Source organism: Falco rusticolus, chromosome 6 (assembly GCF_015220075.1).
Source record: "Falco rusticolus isolate bFalRus1 chromosome 6, bFalRus1.pri, whole genome shotgun sequence".
In the NCBI taxonomy this organism is placed as follows: domain Eukaryota; kingdom Metazoa; phylum Chordata; class Aves; order Falconiformes; family Falconidae; genus Falco; species Falco rusticolus.
Window position 1 is genome coordinate 46,273,746 of NC_051192.1, and position 20,391 is coordinate 46,294,136.

At 39.4% G+C, this 20,391-nt stretch overlaps 1 protein-coding gene across 1 annotated transcript in view; it reads right to left on the reverse strand.

The window, feature by feature from the left end:
• The window catches only part of UST (uronyl 2-sulfotransferase), a 166,385-nt gene that overhangs the window by 48,495 nt on the left and 97,499 nt on the right, over window positions 1–20,391 (reverse strand). Inside the window, exon 5 of the mRNA XM_037392589.1 lies at window positions 13,270–13,423. Within this exon, the coding sequence (XP_037248486.1) occupies window positions 13,270–13,423 (154 nt within the window). The remainder of the gene's footprint in view (window positions 1–13,269; window positions 13,424–20,391) is intronic.

A 20,391-nucleotide genomic window follows, 5' to 3' on the forward strand; every position in this document is an offset into this window, starting at 1 on the left:
TTGACAAGACTATCACTGTATTGACAACTCCAAGTACTTAAAAACTCCTAAAATTACAAGGTTCAGAGGCATAATTAATGTTCCCATTTTTTAAACTTGAGTCATCTGCTGAAGTTTCTTTCTACAACTATGACAAATAAAACCATGCCTCTCCTCCCCACATGGAAACCCAGAAACTCTCAATCCCCTCATCTCAGGTGCTGTGGCTTTAAAAAGCACAGCAAGTAACAAGATCAATGATGAAATCACAGAGGTTAATAACTCTGCTAGAAAGAGAGGAAAAGTGTAAAATCTGCATTTTTTTCTTCCTGTTTATCAGAGACATCATCTCTTTGGATTACATTCTTTGGGGAACTTTTTTTTTGGTTTTTTTTCCTTCAACCACTGATGAGCACTTCAGTTTTGTTTTTTGCTTTTAAACAAACCAGCAAATTAATTTCTAAAAAAAGGGAAAGTTTCCTATTTGCCACTGGTTACTGGTTTTTTCCCCAAGATAGAGGAAATTACTCTTGACAAAGCTCAGTTATGAACAGAAGGCTGGCTTCACTTGGATCAGAGTTCATAGGAAAAAGTTGTGTTCAAGTTAACCTGACTAAACTGTGTTTCAATAATTCACTAAGCAGTAGGCAGCTTTGCTGAAACAACAGCAGTCCATTTTCCAGAGTCTGGAACAACAAATAACCAGCTGAACACCCTTTACTGGTTTGGTTTTTTTGTTGTGGGGATTTTTTAAAGTGAGCATTACTTTTACTTCAAAGGAGAATTTCCCTACCTTGTTCACAGGCAGCCTATGTTCTCAGCTGCCACGGAAGGTCCACTGCTTGTTCTGAAAGATGGAATTACCTTTTCATTCAACAGAGGCCCCCACTGCCCCCATGATAGCTCATGACCATGCAACATCATCAGCCAACTGGTGAGGGACAAGTGTATTTTTGAATACGGTTATTTGACTTTACATAGTCATCTTAAGGGGGGGTGGGAAGGAGCATTTGAAACAGCTGATGCATGTTTCTTTTTTTCTCTTATATCTTTCTTTATATAAGGTGGAATTACAAGAAAGACAAAACCCTGAAGCTCCTAGCAGCAAAACTCTTCCTTACTTGACTGGCTATAAGGAAACAGTGTCCAAATGCCCCAGACTCCAACTCAATGTAAACAAATACAGGTTTGCAGTTTATCACAGTCTGTTCTCCCACATTTTCTTCTGGCAACATCATCTCACCAAGTTAAAAAAAACTGCTTTTATTTTTTCTTTTTAATTAAAAGTAAAATCTACCACAAAAAGGCTGAGGGAATTGGGCTGTGCACAGCTTTCTGAAGGACTCTCTGTGACCGTTCAGCATCCCTGGGCTTATTTCTATTGGGTTTTCATTTCATTAAAGTGCCGAGACATCTCAGAGCATGTGGTTTGAATCCATCCTCATCTCAGGGTACAGAAGCCATTAGTCCGCTCAAAGCTACTTTACTATGCAGTAAAACTTGCCAATTGCTCTTTTGATTGCAACTGCTTGTCAGTCTGGCAAAGAAGCCAGCCCACCACCGCACTGTCTGAAGTCCCTCATCCTTTCATATCCCTTCAGGAAAAAAAAAAAACAAAACAAAACCTGAGAAGGGAGGACACCTAATATGAGTCTGGACCCTTCATAATAAAAAAGTTCACGTATGTGAAGCTATTGGTATGCTGATAACCCCATAACACAAATCAAACTCTTGCAAAAAAACCCCAACAAACCAAACCTCTTAAGAAAACAAAAAAGAAAAACATCTGTAGCAATACCCTTTATGTCAAGATGGACAAATATGATTTCTGGAATATCTGACACCTGAAGAGCACTCCTGTGGGAAAGCAAACCAGGCACTTGCCCAGCAGAGCCAAACAAACAGAGAGAACATCCCAATCCAGTTGCCAACACAAATCTGTGGGACTTGGTTATTTTGTAGAAACACAAATGCACGTTTCTACATCATAAGAGCATATTGAAGCAAACAGAGCAAGACTAGACAGTCAGCACCTGTTTTTTTGGAAAACTATTCCCCAGTTCAGATCCGTTCATTCTGTAATAAGACTGAAACAGAAGCACAGAGGTGTGGATTTAGTTTCATTTTCACTATTGTAAAAGGGGTTCTTTCCTTTATTTGTGTGTGTTTAGTCAGTGAAGAACTACAGACATTTTTAAATGAAAAGAAAAAAAGAGACACTACTCACCATGCAATACATTGTGTTCACAAACTTGTGAATAGAAGACCCTTAGAATAAATACTTTTTATTACAGTTACTTACCACTAACACTACATAGTCTTCACTGAACAAAGCAGGATGCTGATACCTGATGCTGCAAAGATACCCATGCCTGTCCTCTACTCGTGAGAGAGAAAGAGAGGGCTGATCGCAGCAGTGCACAAAGAGGTGTATCTCGCACAGGGAAACACTCCCTTGTCCTGACAGTTTCTAGTGTGATACTCAGGGTAAGGACTGTGTACTCTAAAGTAATAAGTATTTCTCTGAGTGGACAAGCCAGTCTGAATAGTGGCTACAAGAGCCCTCAAATCTCACATGGTAAGATTTTAATTGTTGAATTAGACATTCCTGCTGTGATTGTTGTCATTAGTCCTTTTAATTCAAGTAGCCTATTTATTTTTTCCTTCCTCTATTTAACTAAAAATGCAACACCCTCCTCAGAAAAACTATGATCCCTGCACTGAGGACATGGATTTGAGACTTGTCCTCCTGTTTCCACTAAGCAGCTCCCCCTCTTCTCCATCCACTCTTCCAGCTCCTTCTGGTTCTTCCTGGTCCTAAGTTCACATGATAACCTAACTTGAAAGATTACACCATCAAACTAAGCAAGGCTGGCATCTTTACCATGGTGCTCCAGGCTGTTCTTTATAGAGAAGCCAAACCTTAAAGCCATGGTCTGACATTGTCCAGACAGTACTGGATAGAGGTTGCGCTAGCAGAAGACCTACTGGTCACAGGCAGTAGTAGTTCTATTTATAGCCTGGGCAAACAACAATATATCAGCTTTAGCATCTGAAAGAAACCTGGGCAGTGCCCCTTCAGCACCAGTACCTGCTGGGAGGGTGCACGTGAAGGCAGCTGAGACACTGTGCAGTCGCTGGGAAAGGCAGCAAGGCAAGAAGCTGTGGAAGCTCACCAGGCTCTGCCAGGTGGGCTGGTTGGGAAGTGTCTCCCACCTCCCCAGCGTGGACATGCACCCCAGCTGTGTCCCATGAGACATTCAGGCACCTGATTTGCATCTTGGCTCCAGGGGCATGAGCCTGGGTGCTGAACAGAAAGGAGCATCCTGTGCTCCAACAGGCCCCAGGGTCTATGCAAGCTGGGGCCAGGACCAGGCACTGGATTTTACTCTGTAGCCTAGAATAAACCCTAGATACTTCGGAAGAACTAGGACAAACTAAGTCTTAAATATGCCTGGGCACTGAATGTCCCTTTTTTTCTGCAACACGCCACCTCTGCTTCCATGTGGTTTCAACATAAACTCTTTCAGAGCCTTAAAAATACACGGATCGCAAGTGTGACCCAGTCATTCTGCAGCCAACAGAAGAGTCCACATCACCACCAAAAAAATTGCACAACAGGAAAATATTTTGTTGCTGACAAACACCTAAAGCACAGGACAACCTTGGATGCTTTTATAAAAACACAGCTATCCCTCATGATGTCAGCTATGCACCACGGGCAGGCAGTTCTCATCCCACCACCCTGGACTCTCCTAGTCATCCACTACCTCAGAGCTTCAGCTTTGCTTTAGATAATAAATTTTAGAGATTGGGATTTCAGTTTATTACACTTCGCTGGCAGAGCTGACAGCCAGAAAACTTATGTACAAACCACAAAAAGGAAAGAGGAAAGAGGATGACAGACAAGGAATAAAATGGGCTAATAAATTCAGTTTTGTTCTCATGGGTTGTCAGTTCTTGCAGGTTTTGACACCTACAGAGTGAAGTGAATATCTGACTGCTTGAAATTTCATTATCATGCCAGAGCCTGAATATGTTCAATATATTGGCAGTAAGGGGAGGGCTGCCCCTCTCTGCCCTTCCTCTATCAAGAGGACTAAAAGGTCCTGCATTTTCCTTCCCCATCAAACTGCCAATAAAAGTTTTCATTTAAAGTGGTTAGAGCATAAAGCAACCAGGAAAAGGAAACAGGTCTGCTCCTAGCAAAGAGTATACTTAGGAGGGCATTTAGCAGGGTTTTCTAGGAAAGGCTACCATGATTTTGTTAGACAAGATTTCAAAATATTTTTAATTAAACATGAATACAGTACTAAACATTTCAAAAAGTCAGACTTCTAAATATATGCACACACACATATATATATGACTATTAGCTGGGCAATGCCACATCTCTGTTATCTAGGCCACGCATAAAATGTAACTTTAGAATTATTAATTTTAAAATTTATAAGAACAGAAATGGAAATTGGAGGCATTCTTTTCTTCTGGATGATAAAACATTGCAGTTCTAAAAGCCATTCTATTCCAACTTTAAACAAACAAAACATCAAACAATATTTAATTTTACTCGATGACTACTGAAGACTACTTTACAGCTTCACAATGCACCAAATGTTGGACTATGCACTGAAGATAACACATCACAGACAGATTCTCTTGTTTCCATTCACCTACAATAGTTATTTGCCAGCTAATTATTGCTAAGTCATCACTTACTGGGAAATATTTAAGTGTTGTCTCAGACGTGTCTTCCTGCTGTTTTCACGTTAACAAATATATGAGAACTGAAAACTGAATACTCAAATCGAGACTTAGAAAAATCATCAAAACACCCAAAACTCATCCATACTGAACTATTGTACATCAAAACCAAGAGACTTCTACTTTCTGGAGAAAAGGCACTGAAAAAAAATGTTTAAACCCACTACTGTCATGATTTTCAAATCTTCTGTTTTGGTACCTTTACTATTAGCCATGCATAATGTAAACTTGTGGATGCACGTCACACTTTAAATGTATTTGTATCTTAGCTTTTTAAGATACATTTGAGAATAGTCATGACAGCGTTAACAATTAAAAGCTTCAGTGTCAGTTTGAAGATTCATTGATTGGCAGAGCTGTAAGATAACAAAACCTTAGCCACTATGGCATAAACCCAAGAACACTCAATCACTTTAAAGTCAAGATACAATATGTTCAACTGGAGATGCCCATGATGGTAACTATCTTATATAAACTGCCTAGTAGTAGAATTTATTTGCAAGCATGTCACCACAAAGTTTGCTTCTGAGTTACCCAGAGAGTCACTAATTTCAGAAAATCAGTATGGGCTATGAGGAACATCTGCTGTATGTACAAGGGCCCTCTTCTGGGTACCCCTGAGGCTCTGGGCTATGTGCTTACCAGAGATTTTCTGAGGAAGAGACCTTACCTTGGTAATTAATAGCCCTTGAGGGCTACATATTTACTCTTTTAAAATAGACTAAAATAGAGTAGATAAGATTATTTCAGTTGGAAGGGACCTACAACAATCATCTAGTTCACCCACCTAACCAAAAGTCAAAGTATGTTAAGGCCATAAATGCCTCAAACACTGGCAGGCTTGGGGCATCGAACACCTCACTAGGAAGCCTGTCCCAGTGTTTGACCACCCCTTCTGTAAATAAATGTTTCCTTTTTGAATACATACAAACTGCTATCCACAACAATGTCCAGCAAAGACTTCCACAGCTTAATTACATGTTGTCCAAACCATCGCATCTTTCTGCTCTTTCTTGGATCTGGCAGCTGCCCATTCCAGTTAGAATATTCTAGGTCTCACATTGAAACAACCCATAAGCAATCATCCTCGATACAACTTTCCCACGCCTCCTGCAATTCTGTCTTTTCATATCCTACCCTTTGTTTACTTCCTCATCTGAAGAATCCTAACCTTTGTCGTTCCTTGTATGGAAATTATTCCATCCTTTCATTGCTGCTCTTACCCATTTCTGAGTATATTCCAGTTCTTCCAAATCCATTTTGAGAATGGGAAGTCACAAATGTCAAATGAAGGAAGTCAGATGCAGCCACACTACAGATTTATACACGATGAGGTTTCTCTGTTTTGTTCTCTATTGCTTCTGATTTGCCTTTTTTTGACTGCTACTGAGAACCAAGCTGATACTATGGTAAAACCATCCACCACACAACACAACATCAGTCTCATTCCAGACTGGTAACAGTTCGCTGAGAACTCGTTTTCTATGTGAAATAGGGATTTATTCCCCTCCTCCTCTTTCACTGAAGGCAAGGCTGGCTTTTATCCCTGGGCTATACAAGAACGTTCCTTTCCGTTCCTGTTTCAATCTCTGAAAATATATCTCCCCAAAACATAACACAGACATACCTTCTTCTCTTATACAGTTTATACGGCCTTAGAAGGCCAGCATCAATATATTACACTATTTGTTCCGCATTTGGGATTTTCCACTGTACAAACAATAGCTTCCTATAGAGAAGCTTGAAAAAACTAGCTACCACAACACATAACAACCAAAAAAGAATGCAAAAGAGAATATAAAGAGCTATCCTGTGTTCATGCTCAGAAAGGCAAAACAAACTTGGCAAGATCACCATAAAAATGAAGATTCATCATTCTCAACTTAATACAGCTAAGTCCTTAAATAAAGAAACATAAATTACTATATATACACAAATGTCTTAAATACCATATATTGCTTACTGATGGTGGTAAGACCCTGTAACAATGATAAATTTAAATAAGATTGTGGATCCCTTAGTGCTTGGAACTTTTCTGCTTACTTGGCTTCTCGTGTACTTTCTTAACATTTGCAATAGCCAGAAGTTTTCAGACCATTACAATACTGCATGAAAAAATATCTCATGTTTTTACATTCTGAAGCAAAATATTGTGGTTATTTTGCATCCTGCCACCGTGAAAAGGAATGCAATGTAGAATGGTATCATTAAAAGCAAAGCATGGTATTAATAAAATCCAGATCTTTTAACCTTTGCTATTAATGTAAATATTTATTATAAATTACATGGAAGATTTTAGTGCTGCAATCTTGACCAATAGTATATTGCTTATTTACTATGTCCAATTGACTCAGACTAGTAAATGAAAACAGATTAGGAAGGCACATTTTCTTGCTCTCCTATAATTGCAGAAAGATTCAATGTTTGGAATGAAAACTCCACAGGGGAACATTCAAAAATATTGAGTTTATAAATTACAGTCACTGAAAAGTAAATGTCAGTCATGAAAACATTTCCTTTAATATTACATTTCGTAAGTTGTTTAATCAGTCCCTCCTCCAGCTGAGGTCTGAATTATCATTAACTTTGTTGTTCAATAAATTATTAATACAAAATGGGAGAGTCTAAGGGAATGAGGGAGTGCACACAGCAGATGAAGCGTTACAAAAATGGGCCAGAAATTTTGCTGTGAAGAGTTAATGCAGTAAAAGGGAACAGCTGGAGACTATTAAAAGCACTCATTAGAGGGAAGAAGCAGCAAACTGTTCTAATTGGGTCAGCTGACAGGTGGCTGTGCTTCAGCAGTGCCCTCCTGACAGCCCAGTCCCAGCCACAGAGATTGATGCTACTGTGTGATCCTCACAGCTCATCTACAGCTGCAAAGCTGCGCCGCAGCTCAGGACACATTGCAGGACACCCAGTGACCAATTCAAACCATCCCAGCACCAATAACACAGGGAGCAAAATTAGTACTGTATGAATGGGGGTAAGTTAGGGAAAAGGCCGAGAGTGCATAAAATGTTTAGTCTCTTAACTACAGCTCAGAACCCAGTAACTGAAAAATGTACTTTTTAATTTATATATTTAACTCCCCAATATCTGGTATGCACTGTGTAGACATAGGCAAACCAATTTAACCTCTGCATGCCTCAGATTTCCAATTTTAACAATGTTAACCAAGTTCACCAGACCCTCCCCAAAAGTTCCAACGTTCAGTCAACAGACGTGTAGCCCCTTGTGAGGTCCTCAGCAGAAAAGTCCCATACAGAAATGAACCCTCTAATCCCTTCCTCCACCAAACCTGCAGGCAAAGCAACTCTCTGACTGCCTTTCTTTAAACAGAAACACACTCATGAGAGTGACATTCAGGAGGCAGAGGCATGGCTTCCATACCATGGCGTCTCCAGGAGGCCATGCCCCTGCCAGACTTAGAAACGTCAAGAAACATCTAAAGTCATGAAGGAGAAAGCTCAGTGTGTTAGTGCTGATGACAATTCACAACACAATTAGCCATGGTTAAATATTTCTATTAGCCCGATAAAGACAGGAACTGCTTTCAGAAAACCAGCTGCTGTCAGAAAACCAACACAATTGGTAAAAGAATATTTTTCATTGTAGATAGAAATCTGGAGATATGAATAATTGAATTGGTTAAATGTATTTAGCAAACATATTAATGAAAAACAATGTAGTCATAAAAGGAAATTCTCAAAATTCAGGAATACAAAAAAATGTTATATGGAGTTTAACTGTTCAGCTTTTTCTATTATTTTGTTTGGACTTTACGGAATAACCTAAACAACTTTGGTTTAAATACTTAGCAAGAATGCTGATCTTTGCCACGGGAGAGATCCCTGTTGTACGACACCTGACTTGAAAGTTCCCTGACATTCTTTGAATCTTACTTCCCTCCTCACACACTTTTAACAAATACTTTAACGCATAATTTAAAAGACAAAAAGACAGATGCTCCTTTATGGGATTAGTTGCATGAGTAATCTTTATCATAACTGAGGCTGAGTATTGTTAGAATATTTTTAATTTTAGCTGAGAAAAGCATATTTATTTTCAGAGATGAAGCTGAAAGACTATGCTGAGCCTAACGGAGATGCGGTGTAAACTGAACTGGTAATTATAATGAAAATCTGAAACATCATATAGGAAGGTAGCATGCTCTTAATGTACTGAACGATCTTTTTATTATAAAACCTCTCTCTTCTGAGAAATTAGCTCAAAGATGTTTAGATCTTGAACTTGAGTGAGTTAGAAGCCATACTACTTGTGAGCCTAACAGAGATCAGAATCGCATATAACCAGATTTCCTGCCATCCAGGCAACAATACACAGCCCACGCTGCTTCACACACTCATCCAGCCTTAGCTGTCTCAGATCGAAGTTTTAGCAAGTATTAAGGAAAGATAAAACCTCCATAAATATCTTTTGTATTTGATGTCTCAGGCTGCAGTCATAATAAATACTAGGTAGTTACTAACAAACCTTCTGGAAAGGACAATTTTAATACAAAGCTTTCAAATATTTATGGTAGTCCCTCTCCATCAGGAGTGCTTCCTGCCTTCTGCACTTTCAAGCCTTAAACTGTATCACCTGGTGCACATTTTTCTTTTGCTAAGTATCAGCAAGCACCCACAGCTCTACTGATAAGTTACTTGCTATATTGAAGCATATTTACTCTAAGAACTCTAGTTCAACCTGCAACACATTCATTACAATGGATTTAAATTAACTTTTGTGAATTTACCTCATCTTGCAGGACCATAACGTAGGGCGACTCTCACATCAGTGTGCTTGAGACTTGACCTGAGGCTTTCACCACTGTTTCAGACCATTACCTCTGCCATATTGCAGGCTAACACATGGCCACTATTTACTTTGGGGAAGCTTGGAAGTGATCTCTTTAGGTGACTGACAGTAACTCACTTGAGCAGAGAAAGCAGTGGGTCAGGGCATGGAGCTGGCTGATCTGGGTGGAAAGTCTTACATTGCAGCAGCTGCCTCTGCTGTATCTGACTCATGAATAAAAGGCCTGTTTTCTACCCTGGCTTTCAATTAAATTTTGGTAAACACAGACATTTACCAAAACATTTAAAACAATTTATCTGACTCCTGAATGAATGCTTGTTTTCTCTGGAACAGAGTCAAAGCCCGAAGCTCTATTCAGAGAAAATTTCAGATTATCAGTGAACAGCGGAAATTTCTGTCTCCGTTTCTGATCTTTGCAATGTCAGCAGTTCAGATTTTTAAAGTTAAAAAAGCAGTGCCCAAGGTACTACAAGACTTCAAGGTGGTGTTTTTTTCTAATCCCTTTTTTTTCTTAAGGATCAGAATTGAGTGGAGGGAATGCCTCCATTAAGGATATCACAGCCTGATGGCCAAGCAGGAGTTCATCCGACACAAAACCTGATCTTAAAATGCTTTTCCTCCCTCAACAGCCTGCTTGATAAAGGTGCTGAGCTCCCACACATTCACACTGCAGTTTCTGAGATGGAATGCATGCTGCCCTCAGCTTTTCAAGGGAGGTCAGTGTTGGCAGCTATTGACCAAGATGCCAGGACAGCCTGCAAAGGTCTCCCAGTTGCCCACAGCACCTTCCAAGCCAAGAGATGGGAAGCCAGAAACATCATGGCTGATAAAAGCACAATTAGACCCTAAATACCCCAGTTTCAAAAGATGTGCAACTTTACCCAAGCAAACCTTTCTCTCCTCGTAAAACAGAGGAGTTACGATTACAGCTTCTCCAGTCCATTTTACAAGTCTGTAACTGCTGTCTATACAAGGCTTCTCAGGCTCTTCAGGAATGAGCTCACCGCTGTGGAGCAATCAGCAGTCTTGTGTTTTCCTAGTTGTTGATTTAAGGCATGATAGAAGAAGAAAAGTAAAAGCTTCTCAAATCCTCCTCCCCACTTTCATGTATCTGCTCACAGTCAGACACACCTCATCCCAAATGACCTGGGTTTAATTCTGTGATCAATATAGAAAATATTTAGTAAGCTAATTCTAAGCTTATGCTTCAAGTAGTTCTCTGTAAAAAAAAACCAACATTGCTTTACAGTGAGTTTTCAATTGAAAAAAAAATAAATTAGGGAAGAATTGCAAAAGGTATGAGGACAGCAATCAGGCAAGCCATCAGTCCTGTGCTAAAGGGCCACTCTGGCTTATGCTCAGAGGTAAAACTAGCTGCTTACTTTCTTCACAACTAGATCAGGCAATTGATTTAGCAGGCTTCTGAAACTACCATTCCGCAAAATCCATTACCTGAGTTTTAAAATTCATGCCAGTAGATTTCCTTGCACCACTGAGGAAAAGATTAAAATACAGTCATGCAATATATTACCTGGTTGGATAGCACATTTCTTACAAATGCTTAACATCCAGAATGAATGTTTTTTGTTAAAATGAATTTCACTGGCGGGTGGCCTATACATTACTGTGACAGGGGCAACTGGCCTTTTTGAGTAGTGTAAATGACAGCTAAAGTCTGCCAAGGAGGGATGGAGGGCAGATTCCAAAAGCATTTCCAGGATTCTAATAATGAATTGCCAACAGAGAAGAATCAAAACAAAAAAGCAAAAATAAATTTTATAAAGGATGCTGATGGTGTCTCAGACTGACAAACTACCTTTTGAACAAAAGGATTACTGGCCTCGATGGCCACTTTCTATTTCCTTTTCATTACAGCTTTTCTACTGATCTGTGTATATGTACCTAAGTGTGTGTGTGTGTGCATATAAATAATTAATTTCTTAAAGAACATCCCAACACAAATTATGCAAGGTGATTTCTTTCTATTAGCTTTTAAACCAACACAAACAAGAGTAATTACATCTCCTCACTTCAGTTCTGGCTTGAAGTAAAATTTCACTGGTTGTACATATCACATCTTAAACTGTACAGGCGGTACTGAATTAATACCAGCTTTTACAGAGTCAGTCAGTTGTGAGAGATGCCAATCACTGCATGTTCCACTTCAAATAAGAAGTAGAGGCACTCTGAGTGAAGTACAGACTGTACTGCTCATTTTTAACATTTTCAAAAAAGGAAACGTGACAGTGCTAACATAATAATAATGTAGTAAAAATCCCACTCTGCATTCATTTCTGCAACCCCCTTGTCCCATTTGCAGACGAGAAAACAAAAGTCCACGCACACAGCACACAATGCTGTTGGGACTGCCTTTCAACTCTGCACAGCAAGAATTCAAAACCTGCTCAGCTGATACAGGGGCCTCTCTGGTATCTCTAGACATACAGCAAATGAGAAACCCTTTGCAACATTACTGAAATGATTTTATATCTGTACAGCAGATGTCATTTAAGTTTAAGGCTATACACAGTTACACTGATCCACCCTGCCCTTCAATTATTCATAATTTATAAGCTCATCTGTTCACAGGGTTTTGCAACAGTAGTAAAGTACGAAAGAAAGCAGCACAGCCCTGTCATATGGGGAAAAAACCACCCCAGCCCTCCTTGGATCCATCTGACCTCAGCCAGGACTAAAATGTGTTGTGTGGCAGTCAGTCAGAGCCGTGTTCTCTACAGCTCATCGACACCACATCTTGTACTCTACTGCTCCTCCAAAACATTGTCAAACATCCTCTCCTTTTGTTTTCCAAAAGCCACAGTCCTCTCTTGTTTTGGTGTTGTTTGGCCTCCAATATCTCATAGCGGACCATCAAACAGTCCTGCCACCATAGTGTCATTTGAATCCTCTGCAGGTTCAAGTGTGGATGAAGGCTGAGTCTAATCAAACTGGATCTTCCTTACAGAGAAAGTATTAATTCCACCATCTGGTCATCTTAGGGAGCTGTCTGTCTGTGTGCATGTAAAGAGATCAATATCAAACAATCCAACCACCTCCCTAGGCTCTGTGTTTCTCATTCAGCACTTGTAGAACGCCTACTGCCACAGAACCTTGGTCTGTGACAAAGGCTGACAGGCATTACAACAGTTCAGCAGTTCCACAAAACTTGAACTTACTATGAACAGCTCATCCAACATTATTGCCACCTCCTTAATCCAAAAAGGCAACAAAACCAAACCAAGAACGGACATCAGAGCCCTGGTATAAAGAACGCTATGCACAACTTACCAGCAAGGACATTAGAGGCTTGGGCTCACTGAACTGCTGTTTCCCAATTTTCCTCTGAGGCTGCACAGTTACAGCCATAGTTTCCATCTAAAAATCTGTCTTAATATTCACAGAATATTGGCTGAATTATTATGCCTAACCACTATACAGTGCAAACCCAACTCAGTGAAAGGACCATAATTCAACGGTGGCATCTGGGACTTGCGGTCCGCTTATACAAGATCAAACTGGATCACTGAATTCATCAGCAACACTCACATAGTAAAGCTGACCAAACTAAGGATGAGGCAGGACAAAGAGGAAAAAATGCAGGCCAGACGATGCCTTAGTGTCCCACGTTTCAAGCATCCAGTTTGAACATTGGCATTGTGTAACTATGCTGGGAAATGGGTAATCAGAGCCTTTATTTAAACATACCAGGTATCTTTCCTCCTGCCTCATGCTGGGAGTACGGATCATGTGATTCTGTTCTCCTCTCCAGTCTCCAAAACGTCGAAAAAAATAATTGGATAAAAATCGATTGACAGGATCTCTAATAATATTGATGTACACCGGCTGGTCTCCTCCAAACCTGGTGGGAAGAAAAATGAGTGAATCTCATCAGAAGGTTCCACAGAGGCACATGTATCCATCCTTCACCTGAATGTTTTCAGGTGTCTCTCTACAGAGATTATTCAGAGCTTTTACAAGGTTAGGAGGGAAACTGAGAAGCTTACAACTAGTTACCAAAACTGCATAAAAGGATGTTAAGATCTCTTTAGGATGAACGGTAAATATGGTATCACATTAAGCTACACGTGTATACAAACAGTTTAAGACCATTTCTGCTACTGTGTCAATAGTGCTGCTTCTTGAGTTTTCTCCTTGCTGTTTTCAGATGAAGAACCTTCTGCAGCTGACCATGAGGAAGAGCATTTCTTCTTTGCAACGCTTCCCATCTTGGAAGTCATGCCAGAGCAGGCACCACCTAACACTAACTGCCATAAGGCAGCCTTGGATCACGTTCACCTGTACAGTAAGTGTAGTAACGTGCAAAGGATTTTGCAATATTCAAGCTTATTTCAAAAGGCTTCCTTTGGATGAGCTGACAGATATGCATGGTATTTCCATTTATATTTGCTGGAACTTGTGCATATCTTCCTCCCCTCGCCCCTAGCCTGCACCACTGGCTGGATTTGAGGTTATGCTGTGGTTATGCAATGCCTTAACCCTGTACTGCACTTCATGAAGATTTTTTTATTTAAAAAGTCAGTATGAAAGTTCCTATTTCTAAAAAAGAAAGTAATTATCAATTTTAGGTACGCACAAGTCCAAGGAAAAGGAAAGGGTAAACCAGCTGTGACCAGGCTCTGCACAAAAGCAAAATACAGCATAGGTACCTGCAATTTAGAGATGAGAAAATAAACCAGACCAACCTCACCAGCTTGACTTTACCCTCCTGAATGCCGCCTCCTGGTAATTAACAACAAAAATCTACAGTTTAATACGTGGGGTACAAAAAGAAGAAAGGAGGAAAAAGGAGCTTGAGAAAGTGTGTGATTATTCTGCACTTACACAGTGTTAAAATATCGACTGCATGTTTTATATCAATACACAGCATCAGGAGAATAGGTCTAACTGGAATGAAAAAAAGGAAATTGCTTACACTCTTCCACGGACAAAATTGAAGAATGGACATTTATGCTATAGAACAGACTTATGGACTACAAACACTGTTGGATAAAGAACAAAGTAAAACCTTTTTGGATTGAGAAATTCACAGGAAAAATTCCACTTGGAATATGCCTGATCTAAGAACATGAATTACGTTTCTCCCTTCTGTTTCCCCAATTTAGGAGAACAATTCTTGCTAAGCACTAGCTTATCCTTTATTTTTTGGAGCCTGAGTACATAACCATATTTAAGTACTTAAATACTGTTCTGATGATTTTCTGAGTCATGATTTATATATTTTTCTATAAAATGTAAGGTATTAGATTAGAAGAGAGAAAACTGAAGACACCCTTTAGATTAAAAAAGCCCTCTGGGCTCCTCTTCATCTTTTAAGTCAGATGAATAATTGACTATATATAATAAAAGATCAGGGCTCCTCATAAATATTAAAAAGCCAGCAAAATTTTTTAAAAATATGAATTCCAGTGAAAGAAAAGGGAAAAATCCCATACAGTTTCAACTTGATTTTTATTCTGCATGATCCCCCAGATTGCTAAAGACAGCCTGCAAAGGCTTGTCTCATGAATAACTATGCATACCAGTAATTTCATTGACCTCAGTGCTGCAGGATGGCTGTCATAATTTGAAATTGCACAGACTACATGAACCTTTAAAACAATCCAATTAAAAAAGCAAGATAATCCTTGCTTCCTGATTAACGTAGAGCCCAGTTGGGACATGGGTGTGCAAGGGAAGTATCCTGAATCCAGTATCCTGCATTCCTCTCTGAGCTTGTCTCTGCTGCTGTCTTTATACAGAAATAAAACCTACATTAAAAAAAAGGCATTCCTTAAAACACCATCGGTCAATGAGGGCATAAAGCTTTGAAAGTATTTATTCAAATAGAAAGTTTTTGGTGAATGCCATGGCTGGTAGCCCTGAAAACTAAATGTTTCAAGTGAAATTGCTGGCAAGAATAGGTTGCACATAAATTGCTGAACACATCACCTTCCTGCTGCTTCATACATATCAGCAATAATCTGAAGACAGAAGGGAGTGGAGAAAAGCAAAGAAAAGAGGAGACAGTGAAGACAGTAAGAAGTGATGACAACAGCAAGTTCTCTTAAGATAGAGACAGAATGATTACAAGACTCAGTGAAGCAACAGAGCAGGGATATCCTGCCTCAGGATTTATAAGGGATGCTAAGCCTAAGTGCTCCTCAGAAGATAAAAGAATGAAAAGCAGGCAGCTATTAGTTGTCTATATAGAAATATTCAATACATACTGTCTTTTCTGAAGTTAAAGGAGGGATCGGATTGCATAACCAACATAGAAGTGTCCTTCTGCTAGTAAGGTCGTGTCCCTGAACATGTGAACTGTAAATCCAGCACCAACAGCTCTGAGAAAAGGCACATACAAGCCTGTCCATCCTGAGAGGCAGCTGAGATGGAAGACCATTCTTCCACAAAGAGCTACAGAGGAACTTCTCATTTCTGAAATGGAAACTGTACACCCCCAAAACACAGGACAGCTCAAATTTCTGATTTCTTGTACACTATAACCAGCCTGGTATACAACCAGCTGTAGTTGCTCCACCAGGCAACAAGCAGGGAATTTTTAGAAAAATTAAGTCTGTTCTGGCTGTTATTCAAATCTGCATTTTTTCTGAACATTGTTTGTAATACTTCAAATTCCAACCATTTGTTTCTATGGAACGTACTGAGGACCTGTTGTGAAAGCTAAGCAGTATTTGCATAGCATAAAAAATCATACTGGTTAAAAAAATCAATAACCTTAAGCTATTTAGAAAGAAATAAAAATAAAGGGCAAATCAATGCTCCATTTGTTCAAGTATGTTCTGCATATTTTTATGTACCTATCAACTACAACATATTAAATAGTACTTAGCTCTCCAGAGTGAAACTCTTCAAATTAACACCACCCACATGAAAGTGCTCTTGCAAACAATAACATATTGTGCTCTCATTATAGAGCACATCACCTTATTTATACTCAAATACCTATCGTGAAGCATTCAAAAAGGGACACTCATATTTTTCTAGGCCTGAGCAGAAGGCTTACCTTCTCTGAGTGGGATCTAGATTGGATCCTGCCATGTTAAAGGTACCTGATCATTCCCATGTCTGACAGCACATTGCTGCAACTGGGTAAAGCGAGCCAGAACACCACCACTCCACTGGAGCACTGAAAAAGCATACACTGATCCTCTGCAGTACTCTTCCTGTACTTAGCTTCTCCTGATTTATTTAATATATACAGTATTTAAACTCATTAGTTTTAACTGCTCTGTTGTGACAGGTATATTTTTGGAGTCCTCATCAAAATAACTAGAATATTTGCAGGCTTCAATCAGTGATACTTAAGGCTCATTAATAACATATTCCCCCATCCTTTTTTTTAATAAAATTGGAAAATAACAGGCCTGAGAAGTATGCCAGAAGCTGCAAGTCTGTCCCTTTGAAAAACGCCCCTGATGAATTCTAATTTTATTATTTATGTGAGCAAAATCTTTGTTCAAAACCATTTACAAACCCTTTATAAGATGAGTTTAAAAAATAAATAATTTAAAAATGCAACAAAAGTGATTTGCTTGGCTTAAAAATGGATGATCTCTCAGCTCCTATTATTTTTCATTTCTCTTAAGGAGGCTGCTGCCTTTCCATTCATCACAAAACTCTGCACAAGCAGAAGCAGGCTTCTTCATCCCTGCAGGCAAACTACAGATCTCAAGGAAAAGAAGACTCCCAACCTATCTATCCTCTGTAAGAATTATGGCTGCTTCTTACTCTTTTAATATATAATGTCTCCCCTTAAACAAATGAGTTGGTTGCTAGAAATTCAATATAATAGAAGCAAACAAGAACTGACAGTCATCTAATACTAACAGAGACAGGCATACTGTGTACTTCCTATAAAGGAAGCACAATTTCCTTGTACAGCTTCATGCAATTGGGAATCACACACTGAGAGCACAATTGCCCAGCAAGCGTTACTCATCAATTATGTTACACCTCCATTACCTGCTCTGCAGCACAGCTTCATGGAGAGGTCACGTAAAAGCACTAATGTACAGCTTTCCCCTTTTTAGGACTCTAATAAGATGCAGTTACATCAAATTTTCTCTTCTGAAAAAGGTATCTTGAAGTTCTTGTAACATCTCAGATTCGCATGCACTTGCGGCAAAGCAACTCTGTTCTGCCCACAAGGCACCTAGCACCTCTGGGATGCTCCAGCGACCCTCCTCAAGGACGAGCTGCAAAGACTCCCAGAGGAGTGGGCTGAGGTCTGGGACTACAGCAGTATTGCCAGCCTCCAAAGTCAAGGAGTTTATCTTGCTTTTGTCTGAAGTGCTTTGCTTCCAGCTTTTGTGCCTTCACCCTATGCTGTGGTCACGTTCTCCAGCTTTTCTTTGGAATTAAGAGGGGGAAAAAAGGAAAGTGAGTTGAGATAAACCTTTTTGTTTCTGAACTGCTTGCTTGGCTGGCCTGGCCTCGAATGGGAGTTACGTGTGGAGATCCAAAATGCCCAGTGGTTCAAGGTTAACAGCACAACAGTGCAAACTGGCAACATTCCACTCATTAATTACCCTTTCAGGAGCTGTGATTTCAATAGTAGGAATTTCAGCTTCTGAAGTGATGTGTCTGGGTAATGCTGTAAAACTCACAACTAAGTCCTCTGGGAATTGCTTAGTAAACTGCGTCAGACCAGCGAATAGCTAAAAGATCATACTATAAAGCCTTATAGTTCTCTATTTCACTATCCTGTAAACCTCCCAGAATACTTTATGCTATATATCTCTCAGTCTTTTACATTAATGCATGCTAAACAATGAGGGTTTTTTTGCTACGTCTTTCGTTACGCTGAGGATATCAAAGCACTTTCATATATAAATTCATAGTGAACAACACCAACACTAATACAAATTCTGCCTGGGTCTGTATAGCATCCCCAACTCACATAAAGGCAACACTTGAGCCGGAAATACTAATTGTGTTTTCATTTATGTAATGCAAAGTTACAGCTAGAAACAAGAGAGAGAAGAGTAATTCTCCACAAAACACTAACAGCAGCTATAGTCAAACTCTGCATTATTTAAAATCACTTAGTTCCAGACACCTTGTATCAGGACTTTCCAAAGCTCTGGCTCAGTATCTCTCCGGACCTCTGATTAATATTTAATTATAATTCAGAAATGCAAATGTTGCACATTATACAGAGGAACAAAAAAATAATTACAAATTACCACAATAAATTTCCAACACACAGGAGAACAGCTGATACGGCTTTTTGGAAAGTACTAAATCAACCAACGTTGTAGAAAAGATACATCTTCAGAACTGGATGAGGCCACAGATTTAGCTGAGATAGATAAGTTCACATAAAAGGCTGGGGCTCAACTTCTTAGGAAGTTTATAACGTGAAGGATGCTGCAACGCACTCGGCACCATGCATTAAACCTCTCATATGAGTACATTTACCAAGTGTCATGGGTGATTCCAGCTGTCCTGTGGAAATGGCTGTCACAGAGAGCTACTCAAGATAATGCTGCAATGACCACATGGAAATTGAAATACAGTAAGTTGAGTATAATCATAATAATAAATAATTATAAACACCACCCCCACCACCCCCCATTTAACTTGGTGGTACATATCATGTATACAATGTATAGAATATAAAAATCAATGTAACTGGAATTGAAAACATGGCTGCTTTTTTTTGCCAGATGTGAAATTCTACATAATCACCATCAACCAGAGGGATCTGTGCATATCATCATGCTTGAGGCTTTGAATCTACACAGTTCAGCATGATAATCTGTGACTCAGAAGATAAGTGCAAATCTACTGATGATATTTTCAGATAACAAAGTTGCAAAAGGAGACAATAATGAAAGGAGTGGTTTGCTGATAAAGGGACAACTGAGCCACACAGCAAGCAAGACATAACCAAACATCACACACTATTATGGCAAGTAAAACCCAGAACATCTAGAACCAGAAGCAGAAGACACTCACAGAGAAGGAACAGTTCTGGCAAGGACTTGCATGCCTTCACAGGTTATTAGCAGCATGTGAGACCTTACAGGCCAGAATATTCCTAGTTTCCCTTTTTCCGAGAAGCAGCAGCAGAGAGGAGCAGAAACCTGGCACAGCATTGATGTAACCACTGAGAGTCCATTTTAAGGAAAAATGCACAAAGTTCACTGCGGACTCACAAGGAGGATGAAAAAAAAATGCCCTGCAATGGAAAAATGTTAAGAAACTGAGAACACTCAGCTTGAAAAGAAAATGAGAAGGGGAAAAATACAGAGAAGGCCGAGAGGTCACTGCACCATGTCATGTAAGAAATTACACATGAAAGCTTACATAGGGGAAACATTTGATAAAAGGAGGCTTTACATAGTGGCAAATGTACTCTGAAGTTCAAGAAAAAAAAAAAGAGTCAATTGGATTTCTCAGAAAAATTAAGAGGAAAAAAACAATTTACAATCCAAGAGAACAGTTTAGTATCAGAAGAATTTACCAAGGGCAGCAGTTCTCTATTACTGACGATTTCAAATCAAGACTTGAATTTCCTTTCCTGAAATACGAAGGTTTTAGGTTCAAACCTAAAAAGTCTGTATTGTGCATTACACAAGGGTGAGAAAGACTACTAATTACTTGGGACTTCCACAATCCATCTTTTTGCCTGGCAGGATCAGCTATGCAATTGTCACTATCAGCTCCAAAACCCTTAAGCACAATCTATTCTGTTGCTTCGCTGTCCTTGTTGTTCAACCCTTTTCCTAGGTGTCTGATCTAGAGTTTCGATGCAATTTAAGACCATCACATCTACTATCATTACTCATAAATAACTGTACA